Here is a 22,050-nt window from a genome sequence, read left to right on the forward strand (position 1 = left end):
CTTCAAGTGTAAGAGCTCAATTTTACTTTTTACTACAGTATTTATAGTCAGCTTTTCAAGCCATCTACATACATGCACATGATTTAATTCACAGCTGTTCTACCAGTATGTAGTACAAATAGTACATCAGTATGACTAAAGGCATGGAAAAGGCAAACCCAGATTTCTACAAAAAAATTCCCCCTGGTGACAATTCCCACCCAAAATTACATTTCCAGACGTGTAACTTAGCCAACATATCGAGCTACACTTGGGGAAGAATTCTTCATCCTGAAGAGGGGTGGCCATAATAGGGACCACCAAATCCTGAAAAGCATGGAAAATTGCAGAGAGAATGACTATTACTGCATTCCCCCAAATAATAAGTGAATGAACTATCATCCAGTGGATTCAAAACAATGGTCCTTATACACAAAGCATTTAACCATTGAATTCACTGTTGAAGGGCACTGTGGATCCTAACAAAGAAAAAGAAGCACATGCAATGTTTAAAAAAAAAAAAACCAAACCAAACCAAAAAAGTTTAAAGAAAAAGATTTTCATTAAACAAAGGCACGCCTCGTGACCCTGAACTACAACTAAGTGACAACTAAGCGCACAGAGAGAGAACTGTCAGTGTGTGACTGTGCTGTTCATTCTGCTTTTGGCTTTTACTGCCGGCCACCAGCATTCAATCTCCTGAGCTGCACGGACCTTTGGCCTCACCCCAGTAATCTGTACCCTTTGTACTCTTTACAAAACACTTCCACTGGGACAATACCATGTTATCAGAATTCCTTCTCTCTACGTGTACCAGTCCTGCTATCAGCCCTGCGATGCATACATGTAATGCATATAATCATGCTTCATACAAAGTTGGAAGTATTTTTTTAAAAAACGCAAACGAAAACCCTTAATAATTTCAAATTACTAGAAAATCCTGACAGATTCTTAAGTATCTTTCATTAAACAACAACGCTCCAAATAATTTTCCTAAAAGCCTTTCAGCTTTCTCAAAAAAGCTAAGTACGGCTAACTTGTTCGTAAAGGGGGAAAAGGAACCAAAACCACCTAAACAAGCACACGAAAAACAACAAAAACACATACCAAAACATCAAAACTTAAAAAAATGAACTACACTTGAAACTTTGTGGATCTACAGAAAGCGTAAAGGGACATGAAATTTATTGCAACGGAACTAGTCACTATTTGGAAAGAAATCACTCTCTTACTGCTAAACTATACCACATAAAAGCAATTTAAAAGGGTCCCGTTCTCAAAATTATTTGTTTTAGAAACCCAACGAATGACAATTCGACACGTTTTTCATGTAGTGTCCGGGAAGAACATCAGGAAACTTTAGGGAGGGCTCCGACGCCTCAGAAGGGAAGCCAGCCTCTCAGCAGGACCCATACATCTGCGGGCAGGTCCACAGCCTGCAATTCCCAATTCCCTCAATTCCCACATACTCCTGACAGGATCGAGCGGACCGAATTCGGTTTTCCCAGAAACAGCGATGCCCCGCGCTGCCTGCCCCGCCGCGGCCGCCCTCCCACGTCGCTTCTTCCCAAAGCCTTCACTCCCCGCCCGCGGCGGCCGCTGCTCCCCCACCTCCGCCCCGTCTCCCTGCGCGAACGGCCCCAAGCTGCTCACGCCCGGTCCCTCCGCACAGCGCCATCACGAGAAGAGAGGGGGAGCCGGAGCGGGGGGAGCCGGGGCGGGGCAGCACGACGCCGGGGGCAGCGGGGCCTCCCCGCGACGTGGCCACGGGAACAACCAAACCGCACAGGGCCTGGCCGCAGGGCGGGGACCGCCGGCCGCGCTAGCCCTGGTGAGGCGCAAAGCGGCACCGCGGGCAGGACCGAGGCGGCCATGGCAGCGGGAGGGGCGCAGACGCCCAGGCCGCAGCACCCCGTGGAGCAGGCCGCCGCTCGCCCGGCGGCGGTGCCCGGGGCCCACCCGAGTTACCTGCGCCGCGGGCAGCGCGATCCTCGCTAGGGCCCCGAGGTCCGGCAGTAGCGGCTCCGGCGTTACTACCCTGGCGGTCGGGAACGGGCCCGAGGGCTTGAGCACCTTCTCCAGGCGTCTGAATATTAAATGGACGGCGGCGCTCAGGCAGCCCCGGGGAGCGGGCGGCGAGGGGCGGCGCGGCCGTGAGTCGATCCCGGTGCCGGTCTGGCCCCGTCTATGGCTCCGCAGCTGCTCCCGAAATGGCGTCCGGCCGCTCTCGGCTCCGCGCACGGCACGGGGGCGCCCAGCGCACCGCGCAGGGGCCTCTCGCGAGACGCACGGCCAAACAAGCCCTTACACGCCCGGGCTCGCCGCCTCTCGCGAGATATTGAGCCCGGAAGCAGTGGCTCAAATGCTCGCGAGATTTGGGTAGCCTTGTGGCCTTGTCACGCGCCTTTGTGCTCTCGCGAGGGCTCGCCCGCCCGCCCGCCGGGAGGGGCCGGGGCCGCGGCGGTCTCGCGGTGCGGGTGCCTCCGGCCTTGTGGCGGTCCGGTGCGGTCGGAGCACCCGTTCCTTCCCGGGCTCTGGAGGAGCCGTGTCCCAGATCCTTCAAGGACATTCTTGAGCCCCATGCCGAGGCCTTTCATAGACTCTTGGTTTCCAGCAACCTAAAGTGGATTAGGTTATGGAGTGGACAGGAGGGTGAAGTTATTGTGTTCCTTCACCAGAAATTGTTCTGACGCGATGATTAAATCAGGCCTGTGGTCTGATCTTCGTCCTTTTGGCTGAGGACTTGATGTGGTTCAATCAGATTAACAATGCCCGCCTTCGGCCATACTCTTCTGCCAGAAACTACACCTCCCTTCATGGGCTAGCAGTGTCTTGCAGAATTTTTTAGCCACTTCAATTCCAAGTAAAACCATCTGTCAGTGACCTGCTCTTCAGGTGCAGCTTTTGGCCCAAGCCACTGCAGATTGTTGGAGCCTTGAAGCTTAACTCAGAAGGGAAGTAGTGTTTTGTGAAAAAGCCCCTTTTTAACAGTGCTCGATGCTGTCTCATTAACAATGCTTTGTTTCCCTCAGAGCTCACAGAATCGTTCATTTGTATTTAAATTTAATAATACAGTTTGAGGCAATTGTTCAAGGTAGGACAGACAGCATTAAGTACGTTTCCTGATGCAATCAGCATGAAATAAATTGCTGGGGAATTTTAGGTTGTTTTGTTGTTGTTGTTGTTTTAGAAATTTGAAACAACATAAAGAGAAATTCTAAACAAACTTTGCCTCCTGAAGTTATAATTTTATCTGAAAATCCCAGGCTACTGTCTCATTTAATTTCATTTCTAACTAAGTTCCTGAAATGTTAATAGCAGAAAATCATCCTGCAGCTCTTGCCCGGAGTATCCAAGTCTTTCTAAGATGAAGTAGTCAACTAGTAGAGTTTGGAACATTTAGGAAAAAATATCTGTTTAAAATTAAAAACAAAGCATTACTATAATAGGGTTTTTTCCAACCTAATAATTTCTATACCGTTTGGTTGTAAACAAAATTACTAGTCTTACAGACAAAATGCGGTTTGTGGTATTTGTTCCCATGCACTGCTCTGGCTGCTTGTCTCCTACCCCGCGGCTTCCAGTCAGCCACCAGGTCTGGTATAACCATCTCCATGTTCCTTGTTCCCTCACTTTGCTGTGATTGTGACTGAAGTATGCGCATAGGCTCACGTTGGTGGATTTACCTACGGCTTTTCTCTATCACCGTTTGCCTGTGGAGCCAGGCTCTGGAACGGGTACACAGACATGGGGTTTTTTGTCTACTCCACTAACACACTCCTTGCCCATGGCTGGTGCCCAGGCAGTGTGGGAGAAAGGATGCAACCCCACGCTAGCAGTACTCACGGAGAGGGTGAAGATGGCTAATGAGGGACCTGGAGTAGCAAATAGCTGCACAAGCGGCGTGTCCAGCCCTGTTGCTAGACCCGGCGTATCACAGCAATGCCCCGACCCATCAGCTGTCGACGCTCAGCTCCGCAGGGCTGTTGGTGTGGTCGGTACACATTTGGCTGGATTCACCTCTGGAGCTGAGGGAAAGCTCTCAGTAACATACTTCCTAAAAAAGGTTTTCTTGTTTGTGGGATGGCTTGATTCGGAGGAGAGAGTGGCTCTGCAGTGCTGAGACATAATGCCGACTTATCGCCGGTGTTCCTTACTCTAAACCTGGCTCCGTACTCGCGCCAGAAGTTCGTTCGCCTCAGGTCCAGGGTTGCGGGCAGGAGTTTGTGTTACCTGCGCTGCAAGGGGTAGGAGGGATCGCGCAGAGCAAAAAAAGCAAGCACGCAAACGATTAAAAAAAATCCCGCTTTCCCACACCGGGAGTCGAACCCGGGCCGCCTGGGTGAAAACCAGGAATCCTAACCGCTAGACCATGTGGGACTGCATACCGGCCTTTTCTTCCTGCGCCACTCAATTCCCTATACAGCCCCGTTCCTGCGCTGTCCCGTGTCTGTTCTGCTTCCCGCCTGCGCCGCCCGTCCGCGCTACGCGCTGCCCACCGCTCGTTTCCCGCTGCCCGCCGTTCGCTGCTCGCTGACCTCTGCCCGCACCGTTGGTCAGGATCAGGGAATAGGGTGAGGGGTGCACGGCCACTCCCTCACTTACTTAAAAGATGAGGCTGGAAGTTGGCAAAACTGAAGAAGTCGGAAATTACTAATGGGAAGATGAACAAATGAAGTATGACCTAAAAAGGCACAGAAACTTCGCAACAGCCACCAATGTGCTCTGTAACAAATCTGAGCAACCACAAAAGCAGGCAGAACAACTGCACTACCCAGTTTTGACCGAGGACAACCTTATCAGACAGGTACAAGGCAGGTAACAGGTGGCACACTGAAGTGGCTGGCTGCGGATATGCAGGAAGAACTGACTGATAAGCATGTGGAGGAGTAATGCTGGATGTTGAAGAAACCTCAGAATCAATGTACCTAAACCATTTTAATCTTCCAAGATGTAGCTGAACCCCTATATGCGGAAAATTCAGACCTAAATAGGCAAAGGAGAGAATTAGGACTATTGTAGTGAACCAATAGTAAAACCAGCGGTGGTGACAGTAATGTATTTAGGAGGTTAGAGTTGCTACCAAGGCAGAAAACATCATTATGAAAAGTCTCCAATTTCCCCCACACTGAGTGAGTAAATGTTACATCAGCATATCATGTGCTTGCTACATTTAGATATCACAAAGGTTTGATTTTTGGAACAGCTGGTTGGAGAACATAAAAGAAGCGACTGGGTTTAATGCTGAGTTTTGTGAGAGGTTGTTAGAACAGTTATGCATAGCAGTGAGTATAATGTTCTCTATCTGGTGACATTGAAAAAACAACGTCAACAAAGAAATTCCTGCCTCAAGAAGTTATTAAAAAATGAATAAATGGAAAGGATAACATGGTTGTAAGAAGCATGGAGATTCTAAAATTATTCAGAACACTTGTATTACCACAAAGAAAAAGCTATGGCTACAAAGCACCAAAAAAAAAGGTTATGGAAATATTAAATTAAAGATAAAATACCCTTCAAAATGTGAAGGTGGCGTAGACCATGTCCATATGCAGCAGAAAAAATCCTGAATAGGTTATAAACGATCAAATTAATCTGACAGTAACTACAGAAGGTAAATTTGAACAGATTCACTTTCCTCGCATGGATCCCAAGTGCAGCCCACTGACCTCCATGAGGTTGCTAAAGACATGGACAAGGACTGGGTGACAGCCAGACAGCCCAGCTTTTTTGGCACACAATGATCTTAGTCTGTCTCTGACATGAGGGGGAAATTTGCTCCCCAAGGACTTGACAGCAGTGGTGGAGAGATTTGAGCTTCTTCTATGTATCAACCTGCCTGTCCTCAGCTTCTCTTCTAGTTCTAGAACTAGATTAATCTCTTTCTCCTTCCAGAAGGCCTAGTGAGATGTCAATATGAGCAGCAGTGCCAGCATCTATGCCACTCCAATTTTGCTTGCTTAGGAATTGCATGTGAAGGAAGGGCATTTGACTTTGTCAACCATCCCTGAAGATCGGGACCAGGGGGAGGCAGAACTTTGGCTTCATTTCAACTGGCCATGCTCATGCTCTTAATCTCATCTGTCTGTGAAGTTGTTCTCAGGGCCCCAAGAGGATTAACAAGCACTCAGGCCAGCCTCACTGAGGGCTTGTGCCCCAGCCCTGCCCAGGAGCCCCAGTTCACATCAGCCCTGTGTGACAGCAGCTCTCTCCACAGAGAGCAGCAGACAGAACTTTCCCAGGCATTTTCCTGGAGAAGGCTGTGAGAAGATCAGAGAAAAAAATGAGAAACAATTCTTATCTCCACTTGCTGCACCTATTGTTGTGCACATGTGGAATGTGTTATGGACATTTGTTTACCAAAGGGTGATTTCTTAATTGGACACTGGTAATGGTGTTTCGATGGATTGAGCAATTAGGTCAAAGCTGTATTGGACTGTCTGGAAGGGGACAAGTTTCTTAATGAGTATAGTACAGGATAATATAGTGTAATAAAGCAATTGATCAGCCTTCTGCAATCATGGAGTCAATGCCAATTATTACCAGCTTGGGGCCTGCAGCAACAGCCCTGGACCCTCAGGCCCTATCTGAGCTGCGTTGAGGTGTGCTTGTCTCCAGTGCACACCTCATCAATTGCCCATGCCCATGGCCATGCCCAGCCCTGAGCCTCTGACCCTGACCTGGAGCCTGCCTGCCTGACCTAACCTCAGCTCTGCCTTGTTACTACAGACCTGTAATGGGCTGGGGCTGTTCCTGGTCACCATCACTGGCCTTATGCTGATCCCAGCCTGCAGACTGACTTTCCAAGTTGACCTCAGACTTGCCTCATCCCTGTGAGCTGCTCAACAGTCTGGGCTACCCATGAGACAGCTCCACCATGGCAGGGCTGACCATGACCTCCTGCAGATGTGCTGTTCTGAGGGACTACCTGCAGGTTGCATGGGGTGGTCCCCTGAGACACTGCTCTGGTGCAATCCCAAGTGTTTTCTCTCTCCTCTAACAGCAGCTGTTCACAATGAGCAGCCTCAGAGGTACAGAGATGGACAGAGATGCACAAGTTCAAACTGCCAGCACCCAGCCTGAGTGCACAGCACTCAAATTAAAATATAAGAACCTGTTGGTTGAGTTGATCTGCTTAGTAGATCTCCAAGATGTTTAAAAAACTAACAAAGAACAGCCTCCAAAGGGGTTTGCCGAAAGCTGAATACCTCTTTGCTGAGAGGAACCCAGCTTGCCTGTCACAGTCAGCGCAGCACAGGGGGACACTGAGCATTGCAATGCTGGCAATAACAGATTTGGAAACTTCGCTTCCCCCTTCAGTTATGTGGTAGCGCAAAGAATTTGCTGCTGTTCCCACTGAGTTCAGCAGGAACGTGGCTGGTCCTGAAACCCTTGACTGTATGAGAGAGGATAACAGATTAAGAGTTATAACCCACTTCTAGTGCTCATGATAGGATTTCTGTTTTCATTATGTATAAGTAAGGAGGTGTATAAGTAAGTATGCAGACAGAGGTCAAGACAATACCCAAGAGCAAAAGGGATTGAATTTTAAACAATGAAATTTGTTTTATTTTATTGAAAGGATACAGGAAGAAATAACAAAGTGCATAAATTTCAGTTGTAGGCAAAACACCCTGGTGGGATTTCAGATAGGTGTCTGAATGGTCATCCCAGAGACAACAAGGCCAGGAAGAATTACCCCCAGAAATGTCTCTGCACTGGTCAGAAATGGTGAAAGTGATCTCACAAATGCCCATCTTTCTTTATGTCTTGAGACCTGACTGTGGTTCCTGCTTTCCAAGTTACTCACAGAAATGGGGATTCAATTAGTTTGTCAAGGCTAGTTTGTCAAAAAACATCAGACTATAGGATTAACTTGAGGAGTTACAGGTTCTGCCGGGGGCTAAACAATAAACTCAGTTCTTGCCAAGAACCTAGAATATTACATTGTGCAGCACAAACGTCAACCACAGCAAAGCCAGATTGTAGCAGTTGGTTTGAAGGTCCCCGGGAGTCCCTGGGGGCCCCCCTAAACTGTGTGTTCACTGGTAGCAGCAGGCAGGCAAGGAGACTCCACACGGCTTCTGAGGGTGCTGATTAGATGAGGGTTTATTGGGGGTCCCACCCCCGGGAGCAGCATGGTTCCTGAGGGTGAAGGGGGGAAGAGGGAGAGAGGGAGAGCCTAGGGAGAAAAGGGCCAAGAGAGCATCTGTGGTCTCTCCCACACAGCTTAACAGGGAGATTCAAAGTTAGCACGGAATAAGACTTGGGCCAATGGGTTTACAGATGCATGATACTGCAGGGGAGGATCACCGGCTTGGAATAAACCGTACATTTTCGAGGGGCGAGACAGAGCATACCATTTAACTAAAATGTAACACCACAGCCGATGGGCCAAGCAGCTTGTGCAGCCCAGCGGGAGAGTGAGCAGGGAGGCACAAGGAGGTGGCACAGTGTTGCAGAATGAGGCCTTTGTCGGGGATGAGCCGTTTGTCGGTGAGGGGAAACTCAGACACTCAATATGAGCGATAAGCAAGTTCCGTTTATTGAAGAGAGCATCAGACACTTATACAGCAAATAATAAGCTTATGAATATTCTGTAAGCCAAGCAATCTATTGGTTAAACTATACCATCAACTCTTCCTTATTCCTTTGTGTTGTAGTGTGTTCATTAAGTTCATTTAATTCCTCCCCCATTTTATGTATCTGCTCCCCCCCATTTTGTGTAAAATGGTTCTGCCCTCCTCAGTTTTCCCGCCACAGCCCTGCCAGTTATATCGTCAATCTTTTAGGTTGTATAATTCCTCCTCCCCTTTTTCCCTTACATGTATGCTTTTTCTCCTCCCCGAGCCAAGTCAATCACCCCCCCACTCCACCTAGTATTCCAGAAGCTTCTCCTCTTTGGGGGTTGTGTTTGGCTGTGGTCCCGGGGTCCCTCCCATACCTTGTACCTATTGGGCTCTCCACTGTGTCATTTGTGTTAAGCTCATCCCCTCTTCTCCCCCTATTGGTCTTTTGTAAACCCCTCCCGGATCCACCCCCTTCCCTTTATAACCCTCATGCACCTTTTGTTCTGGGTCATTCGCTGGTCCTTCAGGGGGTTCCTGCCTGGCTGGCATCGTGGGCTTTGCAATAAACCTATTTCGCCCCCAGCGAGTGTCCAACTCCTTCCTTCTCGTCGATTAGCAGCGATTCAGTCCGCAACCAGCACAGCCCGAGGCCTTGCAACGCTGAGGGGTGCTGGCAGGATATGCAGCTGGGTATCGGCCTTAACCTCAGCTAGCTGGACTCTGACCTTCTCTGCCCTTGAAGGCCAAATACACCTCGCCGCACCTTTGGGCCTACATTCCCTATTCCCCACGTCTCTCTGTCCACTTCTTATCATACCCAGCTAGGCCCAAGGACACGCTATCTTGCAGGTGCAGGACTTGGAATTAGCCACGGCCTTGTACTTTTCCAATCTCTAGTCAGCTAAATTCCCAACAGCACAGCTCCGTCTCCTCCGCTCATGCTGCTGGGTGCACTGGCGGTTCTAGCTCAGTTTTGTGTCATAAGCCCTGGCCACAGACCTCTCAGCAATCATCCTCTGCTCTGGGCAGGTGTTGCCCAGCTCAAGGCTGCTGGTGGTGAAACAGTTCCATGTTTTCCAGAGTATAAGGTCACCTGTGGGGTAGAGAGCACTACTGGCCAACTTAGCAGAAATATATTTGAGAGCAGCAGAGTTTACCAGAAACAGAGAAGTATGGGAGGCTGTGATACGGTAGAAGTCCTTTGGAAACCTGTCAAGAACATAAGTACCTTACTTTGGGGAGTTTTCATCCCACAGGAATTTTGAAGTAAGGCAGGCAAACCTCTGCTGGGGATATTTTCCTGACCTTCACTGCCAGCAACCTCAGAGTTTGGCTCCTAGAAAGCTACCTGGGAGCATGGACCTCCTTCCTGTGTCTTGTCTAGTATTGGAACAAGGACTACCCTGGACAGCAGAGTCAATCTGGTTCACAAGGGACATCCCACTTCCACCTTCCTCCCCTATTCTTCTGACCCATCCTGGAGTGTGGCTGCTTTCCTCATTCTCATCCCAGTGCTTTGCCAGATCATCCATCAGGCCATGACAGGTTCCTAACTGTCAAAACACTGCTCACTTTTGATGCATGCCAGTTTAATGAGCTGATGGGGTTCACCCAAGGTCAGGTGCACACCAAAATCAGGACTCAGAGCAACAAGAGAAGCAGGACTTGTTGGGCCCTCGGCTCAGTTCAGCTGTTTCACCCACTGCACCCTTCCTTCCCATGCAAGGGCATGTTGACATTGTATCTAATGCCCTTCTGCTCTTGGCAGCTCTCCTTTCAAAGGACACCGCTTCCCTTTGCTGGAGATGTTACCCCCGCTATATAATGCCACGGCTTTGTCAGCAGCCAGGAAGCCACAGCAGCAGGGAAGATGGCAAAAACCTCCCCTGTATGTTTTTACTCACAATCTGTTTTAGAAAGCAGGAGAGGAAACAAAGAGCATTTGCTGCTCCATCTGTTTCCATGTCCCATACTGCACAGTTGGGTTACAGCCAGCTGCTGCATTGCCAAGCAGTAACACGATAGCATTGCTGCTTACTCTGCAAAGGAGCTGAAGATGGTAAGGCAGAAAAAATTAGGACAATGATTTTTTAAAAGCCCATTGCAAAAGACCTGGCTAGTTATATAAATTTACATCATGCCTGCTATGGGGAAAAAAAAAAAAACCAAAACAAACCACCAAACCACTACAACCTGCTGATCGATGCTCAAAAACATGTATTTTTACAAATGGTCAAATATCTCCAACTATCCTTTTCCAAAGGACTGTCCTGGGCTATTCAATATCATCATCTTCACAAAACAGACAGGATTAATGAAGAACAGGGATGTTTTTTTCTTTTCCTCATACTTGCTAAGACCATTTGCCAGAGAGAACTCTCACAGCACACAATCCAAAGAACTTCAGCCAGCAACGCCTGCAACCAAGTCAGCCTAGTTCCATACAATAAGATCTTTAAGACACTGGATACAAGATGTCTGTACTGAAATACTGAAGAATTCACCACATATGGCGCAAATGTCTAGCTCCCTGATATGGAGTTACAGACGTGTTGGTTGGGAGGGACCTTTGGTGAGCATTAGCCCAAACTTTTGCTTGAAATGAGACCCTCACCAATACTAGATCAGATAAACCATGGCTTTGCATAGCCAAACCTTGAAAATCTCCAAGGACAGAGATCTCTGAGTGAACTGTGCCCCCCAATCTGCCCAGCACTTTAGCTTTGTTGCAGCAAAGAGCTCCCCATGGTGAGCCCACATGTAAACACTCATAGGAGTATCTGGGCAGTAGTTTGACCTATTTAACACAGGGCTTTCACAGAATGTGTTTTGGTATTATTGGCTCCCTCATCACAAGAGCACACTGACTGACTGGCTCCTGCTCCTGTCCCCCCTTACAGCCGTGGGGGCTTGGGGTGCTGGAGGCAGGAGAGGATGACAGATGTGACGTGACAGGATGACAGGAGACAAGGTGACAGCACGACAGTGCCATACTCACCAAGCAAGAGGAGCAGAGAGTTTGGTGTCAATAACCAGGGTCAGCCAGGGTTGAGTGACTGCTGACCCAGTGAGTGGGCCTGGCACAAGCTTCAGTGGAGTACAGCTGAGGTGTGGTCAAGGCTGAGGACCTGAGCTCAAATGCAGCTCAGAAGTAACACTGGGAGTCCCCAGTGAAGCATTTCCCAACTCATCCTCCCACCATTGCTGGTGCCTGCAAGGTGGATCCAAGGCTGCAGCTGCACTGGGGCAGTGCTGGCTGTAAGCCTAGCCATACAGACCTTGCCAAGCATTTTAGGCATCTACTACCAGTATCACCAGTCTCTCAACAAAGGTTTGTCAGACCTGACTGGAGTTGTTACTCCCTTCCTTGCTGTACATGGAAGACAGTTGCTGTGGGTCTGGTGCTGGACTGGGCTGGTTCCAAGCTGTGCAACCCAGTTTGTTAATAGAGGCAGAGCAAGAGCAGTGCCTGCTGGCCCAAACCTCTAGGGCAATGTGCTGACTGCGCTCACATCTGTAGTATATCTGCCTGGGGATTGCCAGAACTCTCAGCCTGGGACCTCTGCAGGACAGCAGCACTGCAATCCTAAGCTTTCCATAGCTTTAGCATCACTGGTTATTCCACACCCCCACATGAGAAATAACTCTCATGCCAGGACCTCCACCTGCAATTTCCTGACATGGAGTGTATGCCCAAGTATTAGCACCAGACGAGCAGTTTTATGAAAGGGTGTACAACTCCAAATACAGTTACTTCCACTTGGGAGCAGTACCTGAGAAACAATTCAAGCATGATCTCAGGAAGCTGCCTCATTTTGCAGTTCTGTAGTGACAGTTATACAGTATATCCTTCAGCCAAGTACAGGCAGCAACAAGATGGTTTAGTCTGGAAACACCGATCTCTTACCGCATCTTACAGTGATCTGGTGTTCACAGCCTTACAATTAATGAAGGCTATTTCTTCTTTTATTAGCAAGAGAGCCAGGACCCTCTGTTCTCAGAGACACTGCAGTGTTTTTTCCATGCTCTCAAGTCACTTCACATTCACCTCCTGCTGCCACTTTTGGTGTATTGATAACAGGTCTCATGACTGGTGAGCTTGATATCCCAAGCAGGTGTCACAGTGACCCACCTGTATCTCTGGAGAAGAACTGCCTTGTGTTATTGCCACTAGCAGAAGTTTTCCTTAGCCCCTGACTGTCTGAGCTGTGAAAGTATCTGAAAAAGTTCCCACAAAAGAAGCTTTTCCTTTAGCTTCTTCCCCCTCTGGGATTACCTTCCCCCTCTCCGTGTCACTAGTGCATCAATGGCACCTACGTGCAAGGCTCAGCCTCAGAGCTGTCTGTTGTGTCGGAAAATTGAACCTCCTATCACCCAGCTTTCCTTCTCCAGCAGTAGGGACCTCTGCTCCCAAGAGTATCCTTGATGTCAGCACGTGTGTAACCCTCCTCTAGTGGGGAGGTTCTGCCTTCAAGGTGGCTTCCTTGCTCTGCATTTTGATGCCCTTCTGCTGTGTGACTTTGTGCAGGTCAGCACAGAGCTGCCAGCTCATGAGTTGGACTGACCTGAGATGTCATGTCAGTGTGTCCTCTGTGTCCTTGAGAGGCCCCAGTTTGCCCATTTTAGCCTGAAGAGAGACAGGATCTCTTAGTGCAGAGTAACACCCCAAGAGTTTGAGCTGTGGCAGCCAAGTGATGATGTTTAGGTTCTTCAGCAAGGCTGCCAGAGGAGTAGGTGGAAAACAGCCTACACATTATCATCAAGCCCTGAAATACACAAAATAAAATGAGAATGTTGCAAAAAATGAATATTTTGTCTGGTCCGTCCTGTAGCCAACTTCCCACTTACTGTGGCAGGTCACTCATTTTGGGGGGCCCTGAAGCTGGGGCCCTGAAGCTCCCATGTCCCCAGCATCTGTTTTCAGCATGCCCAAAAGACCTTGCTGGCACAAAAATGATGATCAAACTGTTAAAATTCTTACACACTAAGTCTGTGTCTACAGGAGCCATTGAACAGACAGAGACTATCAGGCTGCTATAAGCATTTTCCCAGTATTACTGTTTCCCTGAGGACAGGTATAACCTGTACTGGCAAAGGTAAGCAATATCTGCATCTCCACAAGGAGGGATGCCAATTTAATCATAGTAGAGCTACACCAGCAAATTTTTGTTTTCAACACAGACCTGGTTCAACTCCTTTTCTTTCCTGTTAGCCTGTGCCTCAGTCCCTGAGCTTTGCAGTCCCACAGAACTCAACTTCTCCTGCCTGCTTTCCCACAGCACCTCAGGCATCTCCAGCAGCTTCACAGCCCCTGTGGGGGCCCCACTCGCCACTGGCCCCCGGCTGCAGAGACACAATCTTCCCCCACCCGCCCCTGCATAAGCACAGTGCAGCTGTGTGACCAGCCCGCAAGTGCAGCAGCCATGATCTCACTGTCTCTCTATTTGCTATTTAAAAATGCAGTGGGAATTTAATGGGAATGTCTTAAGATTAAGTTACCCTCAAGTCCTCAATAGTGCCAAAATGCCATCTGAAAATGAGTGCAGTTGCTCTGGGTGGGACCCTGACCATTGGCTGGCATGGGGTCATTAATAAGCTGAACAGACTAATTTCTTACTGTAGCAGACATTTGCTCCCTGGTGCAACATGAGCCCCAAACCACTCTGTTAGTGGCAAAATCCACCAAGAATCTGTCAAGTCTTGCACCCCTAGTTATAGGATCTGAGGAATCTGGGCAGCTCAACCCCCAGGATTTGCATCCACATGGGATTGTTTCTATTCCAGAATAACAGGACAGTAAAGGATTCCTTGGTAGAAGCAGCACATTGCAGCAATTACTGATATACAGGAGCCACCATGCCAAATGACATACCCCAAAGCTGTGGCTGACAGAAGCTGATCTAGCAGGGCTGACCTTTAGAGCATGGCTTGTTTATTTAGAGTACTCATGCTAGCTGAGAAGCAGGGCTCTACTAGTTCTTGAGGTCTCTGAACCTATGCTGCTCGTACGCCGCTGGTGGATCTGTGCATCTGCTGGAGACACACCTGATATTCCTGCACAGCTTTGACCAGTATACTATGTGCTCATGATAGAGAAGAAACAGAAAGTCTGCAAAATCTGCCCAGACAAAGCTGCTGGGGCAAAAAAAAAAAAAAAAAAAAAAAAAAAAAAAAAAAAAAAAAAAGGAAAACATCCGGGCAAACCCAGAGCATGGCAGCCTTACAGCTCAGGCTGACCCAAAGGTCTGTACCCTCCCAGCAGAGACGGCTCAACATCTAGCATTGGCAAAGGAACTTTCCTCTCTTAGTGTTCCACACTGGTTCAAGTCCCCCTTGCCACTTTCCATCCACGCTCTTGCAGGATGTCGGGAGTACCAGAGGGCAGAGCAGAACAAATAAAGCCTCATGTGCCCAGGGCAGCGGGAGGCAGCGTCGGGAGAACACGGTTCACCGGTGCAGCTGTGATCCAGCGGCGCGCACAGGCCGTACCTGGGGCCTACAATTACAGCGCTGCCGAAAGACCCCCGAGGCGAGAGCAGGATGTGACCTGCCTGACCACGGCTTTCCTTACAAAAGAGGTCACGACCACTGATTTTTGCCATTGACCAGTAGCTCAAATAAGGCTTCAGCGACTCCAAAACTGATGTCCCAGCTCCGCTTCCACTCTCCTTGTTTCCGCTCCTCGGGCTGGAGCTCCACGACGCCAGGGCTCGGCGGACTAGATCGCGTTCCGTAGCGACCGCATCCGCCGCCAGGGGCTGCTCTCGACCCGCGGCTCCACCTGACGCCGGCCTCGCCAGTCCCGGACAGTCCCGGCCCGCCCCTCCCCATTCCGCTCCGCCCCGCCCCGTCCCGCCCGTCCCAGCACAGCAGCCCCCGGCAGAGGGACCTGGGGAGTGGCTGGGGGTCCCGGGTCCGGCCGCACCACCTCCGGGCGGGGCCGGGATCGGGTTTCACATCCTGCCCCGCTCGCGGCCAGAGCGGCCATGGCGGAGAGGTGAGTGCCGTCGCCGCGCACCTGTTGAGTCGCGGGAAAGGGGAGAGAGGAGAGACGCGTTGCCGCTCTTCGGGGCAGTGGGCCTCGGCCTGGGCCTGGGCTGGGGCCGGGAGCAATTCCCGGCTAGGGTGGAGGCGAGGCCGGGGAAGCCGACGCGGCAGGTGAAATGCGACCGAGTCGATCCGTGCCGTGCCGAGCCGAGCCGAGCCGAGCCGAGCCGAGCGGTCAGACTCGTGCGGGGCGGTGGTCCCGGGCCGCCTCCCGCCGCGCTGGGCTGTCTGTGGGGGGACCTCTCTCTCGCACTGTCCTGGCTCCCGCCGGGGCCTCCGTCTGGGGCTGGGACTGGGCTGTTTACGGCCTCCGAGCAAGGCGGGCGGCCATGAGCTCGGCTGAGCGTAGCCGGCCTGGCCCTGACTCGGAGTCCTCTCTCCTGCCGGGCCCCGGCGCCTCCCCGGGGGCTGCGGCCGGACTCTGTCGGGTGCCCTCACACCTGCAAAGACGGGCGGCTCGTCGGGAGCACACCACGGTTTTGTGCCCGTTCCAGTCCGGGCTCGCTGGCGCTGGGCTGGGTGCTCCCGTAGCTTTCTCTCTTTCGCTTAAAAAATAAGCGCTTTTACAGAATGACAGTGAAAATACTATCGGGTGTGGCTGTTGCAGGGCCAGGAGAGGGTTCTGTCCTCTCCTGGAAGTGGGTAGGGAGACAGGAGGACCTGTTGGCAGTGAAAATGGAGGGCCAGGTAGCCAGGCCAGTTTCCCAGGCTGCATCCGGCTTCCGACAAACTCAGGCGGATTTTACGGCTCCAGTGAATAACCCCATTGAAGGAGAACTCTTCCTGGTCCCTCCGCGTCTGGGATCGTCGGCCTGAAGTGGTTAAATTAAGTTTGATTCTGCCAGGAGGAACGTGCAGAGGCACTATCCTTGTTGTTGCTGATGCCAGTTGCAGTTGTGCTGTTTTGCTGGTGTCTTTTTTTCATTCTAGGTTAAATACTTGATCGATTTAAAATTCCTGCAGTGTGATTCTCTCTTCAGACGGCTTCTCACGTTCTTGTTGGCAGGGGGAGAGTTGCACTGGCCTTTTACTCAGTGCCTCATTGGTGATGCAAGGTGTTTGAATAATTTTTTATTTCTCTCGCATTTGAAGTTGTTTTATTTCTTTTTCCTTCTGCATCTCCTGCAGCAGACCAGAGTTTGAGTTAGTCTGTAAGGAGCATCTTGGGAAGGGATAGCAAATCCCATTGAGGGTGGCCCTAAAATACCAGAATTCAGACTGAGCAAAGTGATGAGCACAGCAGCATTCTCTCATCTTGCCAGGAGCAGCACCTCACAGCAGCTGCTTCTGCCTCTGTGCTTGTGACAGCCAAAGGCGCTTGGAGATTGAGGTTGTAGATTCGTCATTTTGGGATAAACTCTAAAGGCCAACAAAATCTTGTAGATTTGAGGCTATCATTCCACTAGCTGGTGCAGATGAGTACAAAGCTTCTTGTGCTGGATTTCAGTGTGTTTTACCTGTGTATCCCTTGCTGTCTCTTCAGTGCTTTTGAATTTGGTTTTTGCTGGGTTGACAAGACAACTCTTCCTATCAGTTGGATGGAGGCTGTTTGGAGGGATGCTGAGATTACAGTGGATTATAGGAATGCAGATTTAGAAGCCACAGTTTTGTTCAGATAGTTCACATGCCTTGTGTATTCACAGCAGGCTTGCCTAGCTAAAACAGATATCTTGGCCTTAGTTGGGCAAACATAAGCTGCAGTGAGATCTCAGTCCACACGTCTGGTGCATTTTGTAATTGAGAGAATTTTACGGTCATCCTTGTGATGCAAAAGTCTGACTTCAGCCTCACCCTGACTGGATTTGCAGCAGAAATCCTCATGGGAGACATGCATGCATAATATGCCATGCAGAACAGGGCTTACCAAGTACTGCCCTGCTTTAGGGACACAAAAGAAGTGCCTCCCATTCAACTGCCTTACTTGATTCCTAGAAAAATATAATGTGTGGTACAAAGATGAAAGGAGAGCCTGGAATTCCTGTAGTGAGCTGCCTAAGGGGTAAGAACATCTTGTGGATTTCCTTGTATTGGTGTCTGAGCTTTGAGTCATTTTTCAAATCCATTCTGCCATTCTTTTGGGGCTGCCTTCACAGGATTGGGGTAACTGCCTGATAACAAACCAGTAAAGTTTTGTAGATCAGGGACCAAGGGATTTTTTTCCTCTGAGAGCAGTGGAGGAAGAATTATTAGCATTGTTGAGGGACTGTGGGAAGAGCTTTAAGATACATAAAATCAGCTTTAAGGGAATTACTTCTGCAATTAAAGGTAAGAGAGCATAAACAGCTATAGGAGTCTGACTTTTTGGCCCATGAGCGTGGCTTGTTTTTTTCCGCTGGCAGTGCCATTTAATAAATATTCATTAACCCTTTTTTGGAAGTCATATATGTCATATCTTTATTTCCTGATGGGTAAATGCTTTAGTAATGATACTACTTGGCTTGTCACTTTACTTATGGAGAAGAAAGCTTTTAAGTTTGGGCTTGCTGTTTTAGCAGCATATTTTTGGCTGTTTGAATTAAACTGCCTCAGGATGGGTGCGAAGGGAGATCTTCCAGCCTACCTAGAAATACTGAGGTTGCTGAAGTCATGTTAGCTGGGTGGAAGGGCTGGGAATGGTACTAAGTGTGTTTGTTCAGCAGGAAACCTGCTGTTCTGGTTGGCTGTTTTAATTTGATTTATACAAAATGTAAGGGATTCATGTGTTTTGTGGGGATTACAATGAGGACTCTTCATTTTGTTATTGAATCTTGAGTCACTTTAGCCTACTTTGTTGTTTTTAGTTAATTCAGATTAATTCAGGCTTTGAGTTTGCATGAATACCAGTTTCCATGTTTTTTAGCAACTTCCATTTAGGAGTGAATGAAAACTTTGACACTTCATCACCCTGCCCTGGAGCTGCTGATGGGCTCTGTGTGTCTAAACTCAGCTGTGACTTTGCAGTATAGAGGTCTTCTAGTTTTGGCAGGGCATCCAAGCCTCTCACTGTTGTGCCTTGCAGAGCCCTCCACATCCTCTGAACTGGGTCCATGTGCCCTGTTCTGGTTTAGCCTCTTCTTAGTTGGCTTAAATAAGGCCATGAATAAATATCCTCTCTGTAGCTAGCTTTGAGTGCAGAACAAGCCCATGCCCCACAGCAGGTCATTCCACTCTTGTCTGCTGAATGAGCCTTTTCTTGGATGGACTGGATTGTGGTACTTCACTTGGCAGTAAATAAACTGGGAGAGCAAAAGTCTCTGTTAGCTCTGCAAAGTCAGTGGAAATAAGTGCAGGTGGGAGAAGTTATCAGCAAGCCTGACCTCTGCTATATGCTTGCTTGCTCCTGTTGTTGCTACTCCTCTAAACACGCTGCTGAGCCTGGTAAGCTTACCAGGGAAGTTTCCTTGGAATGAAATGTTTTAGGGGTGACTGGCTTTAAGTGAAGCCAGGAGTTTGTTTTCCTCCAGTAGAAGGAGAAGCCTTCTCTTTCCTCTGGCAGAAGGAGAAGAGGGGCTGTAGAGGACAAGGTGGTTGTCCTGTCTACCATCGCTGCCAAAACCTTTTTAAGGTGCTTCCTTCAGCAGGCCCAGCATGGCCCGGAGCTAGCTCCTAAGGGGCAGTCAAACCTTCCAGTGTTTGCCTATGCAGATAAAGCCTGGTCTTTGGGAAACGCCTTCAGACAGATCAGAGTCTTTTGATGGAAACTAATCAGAAGTTCAAAGGAAAGCAGTGTTTCCTCCTTCTTGTAGTCTCCTTTTCCTGCTATACTCCGGAAATGGCTTTCTCAGTGGATGATGCAATTAGGAGGAGATGCTTGCAAGCTTTCAGCAAATAGATAGGTTAGAAATGGAAATGTTCCATTTAGGCTCCATCAGTCCTTCTTCCCAAGTGGAGTGCAATTATTTGTGCCTTGTGACGTGTATACGCTTGCGTTTCTATAAAAAGTCCCCCAGGCAGATTCAAATAGTTCAGGAAGTGCCTCTTATCTGTAATAAAAAGAAATTCCAGAACAGGCACTGTTCTGAATTTGGTTTTAGCTGGATTCATAGGAGGTTCCTAAGTTCTGCTGTCAATATTGCATATTTAATGTTTATTCCTGCCTTTGCAGGCTGTTCCCATGTAGGAAAGACAGCCTTAATGAGCAAATAATTTCTTGTGTTTTTTAGTAGCTCAGTCATGAGTATCCATTGAAGCAAGCTGTCTGTTTGATGGGTTTTATGCTTTTCATGAGGAAGAGTACTCTGCTTTGGATAGTTTCTTAAAGCAGTCAGTTCTTGGAGTGGCAGGAAAGCATTAACTGAAGCAGCAGCCTGAGGTCCATCTGCCTCATACATCTGGAAGAGACTGTAGGTCAAGAGAAAATTCTTTTGTGCTTGGTCTTTGTCTCATGGGATATTGGAGGTACCATTATTTGGCATATATTCTCTCATCCTAATTACTGTTCCGTGAGTTTGAAGTTACTGCTGTAAGAATTAAGTGTTTTATATTTCCAGTTGAGTGTAGCCCAGTAAATTCCAGTGTAGCTAGTGTCAACTATCTTCCAGCTACTCTCCCAGGCTTTTTTTCTTTGTGCGTTGTCAGCTGGCATTTTTTGGTTATGCAACTCACACAGCCAAAAGATATTTGTGAAACTTAAAATGAGAGTGCTGGAGGTTCAGATTATTTGGTTGCAGCGAAGCGTGGGAGAGGGAAAGCACTCTGTGATTCCCAGGTGAATGTTGGCATAGCAAGGAGACATGGCCTCCCCCTGTTACATGCTTCAGGCAAAAAGAAGGGGCTTGAGGTTCTACAATATCAGCTGTAGAAAATTCTTCCTGAAAAAACCACACTGAAAGACTATAAAGTGCTGGAGATGCTAAGTTTATTGTTTTTTCAGGCTTTTTTGTCTCTTTTTGCTTTAGGTCTTGTATGAAATTCTAGCAAGGGCTCTATGCTGCAGAGTGCTAGAACTTCTGAAAAAAAGGGTCTTATTAAAATTATTTGCTGACATCTTCATCAACCACTAGAGGAAAATAGAAGTCTGGTTCTCTAAGGAGGGTGTATTTTCTTACCCCTCTTGTATTCTGCTTGTGCCCAGCTCCCTGAACCAAGCTCTTGCTATGCTTTGCCTTCCTCAGTGGCAAGTGCTTCAACACGGATGAAGAGGGAGCACCCTGTGCTCCCCAGATTTGCTTGTGTGTTCCTGTCTCAACTTGAAGCAGAGCAGTCCTGGGCCTCTCTAAACCAAGCATTTTCTTAGTTGCAGGGTTTATGATCTACCAAAACCAAACAAGCCAAGCAGGAAGGTTTCCCCACACAAACTTGTGCTGGGTTCACTCGTGTGTGTAACTTTGCAGCTGTGGGACACTGCCATAAGGCACTTTGCTGTGACAGATGGGGCTGTTTCCTACCTGGGCAAACAAGGTTGCTGCTTTTTGCCTGGAAACCTGTTATGGAGGCAGAAAAGACTCAATATAGTGGGATTTTTGTGTGATCATGGACATCATGAACTTGTGGCCCAGGGCCAGGTGCACTGTAGCAGGGATAGCCTCTTTGTTCTGTAGGTCTGGTATTTTCTGTTTGCTTTTGCTTGTGTCATTCATCTGGGAAAAAATAAACAAAGAGGCTTACTGTCTCCATCGCTAGTGATACCAAGAAAATCCCTGCACAATGCTGCCTGATGAGCTGAGATTGAGCTCAGCAAATCCCCTTTAACCACATGGAGTTCAGCTGTCTTGGGTTTTTCTGACTCTGAAGCAGTGCAATATGTTGTGTACAAGCAGCCAGGGCTCAGGTTAAAGGATGAATTGGTGTAAAATATTTTCAGTCACAAAGGAAAGTCAGAGAAAAACTTACAGGAAACTTCCTAGCTGAATAATTAAATACAGGCCCAGGGAATGCAGTGCATGAACTGTGCTGTGGAGTCTTGCTTGGAAGGTTCCTCTGCACTGGCTGGAGTGGCTGACTCACATACTGTTGGAACTCCAATCTGCCTGCTGGTCCTGGCCACCTCACCTGCTCCAGCACCTGCTTCTCACCCCCTGCTCATCTGCTGGCACAGTTGTACCCTGCCACATAGTCTTATCTGCTCCAGGCTGGTCCCCATATGCTATTGGTGCCATGTGGGAAATATCAAGTGCAGGGCTGTTTCCAGGGCTCAGGTAAACTGTGGGTGGTCTCATTGTAATCTAGGCACTGAGTCTTCCTTACAGATGTTAAAATAGTAACCCAAGGATCAGCTGTTAGTTTCAATGTGGTCAGTTTGCTGTAAAGTGATAAATGCTATATTTGGTCTTCTTCTGGTCCTGTACCTATTTCTTCTTTGTGTACATTGTAGTTCTTTGATAGTCCTTTGATATCTACAGTTATCCAGCTGTGCATCAACCACATTGTTTAGCTCTTCTTGGCTCCCTAGATCCAGTAGTTATGCTTGGGATTTTTTTTATTAGACCATCCAACTATTTATTGCTCTAAGCTAGGGTGAGAGGAGAAGCTCCAA

General features: G+C 48.6%; 2 protein-coding genes and 1 non-coding gene across 7 annotated transcripts in view; 1 reads left to right on the plus strand and 2 right to left on the minus strand.

The window, feature by feature from the left end:
* The window catches only part of RBM39 (RNA binding motif protein 39), a 28,561-nt gene extending 26,365 nt beyond the window's left edge, over positions 1 to 2,196 (minus strand). For 4 of the 5 annotated variants that reach the window (XR_010030046.1, XM_063172034.1, XM_063172035.1 and 1 more), the window contains exon 1: positions 1,948 to 2,195. The gene's annotated coding sequence lies outside the window, so the exon portion shown is untranslated. Of the gene's footprint in view, positions 1 to 1,947 lie in introns of all 5 variants that reach the window. The other variant, XR_010030045.1, reaches the window with a different exon arrangement.
* A 2,091-nt stretch (positions 2,197 to 4,287) lies between these two features.
* On the minus strand, positions 4,288 to 4,359 carry TRNAE-UUC (transfer RNA glutamic acid (anticodon UUC)). Its single transcript has one exon. It is a non-coding gene; the product is annotated as a tRNA-Glu (tRNA).
* Positions 4,360 to 15,410: 11,051 nt separating this feature from the next.
* Positions 15,411 to 22,050, plus strand: part of LOC134426795 (rho GTPase-activating protein 39-like) — a 55,059-nt gene continuing 48,419 nt past the window's right edge. Inside the window, exon 1 of the mRNA XM_063172041.1 lies at positions 15,411 to 15,546. Within this exon, the coding sequence (XP_063028111.1) occupies positions 15,536 to 15,546 (11 nt within the window). The 5' untranslated portion in view covers positions 15,411 to 15,535. The remainder of the gene's footprint in view (positions 15,547 to 22,050) is intronic.

This window comes from Melospiza melodia, chromosome 19 (genome assembly GCF_035770615.1).
Source record: "Melospiza melodia melodia isolate bMelMel2 chromosome 19, bMelMel2.pri, whole genome shotgun sequence".
Lineage (NCBI taxonomy): Eukaryota > Metazoa > Chordata > Aves > Passeriformes > Passerellidae > Melospiza > Melospiza melodia.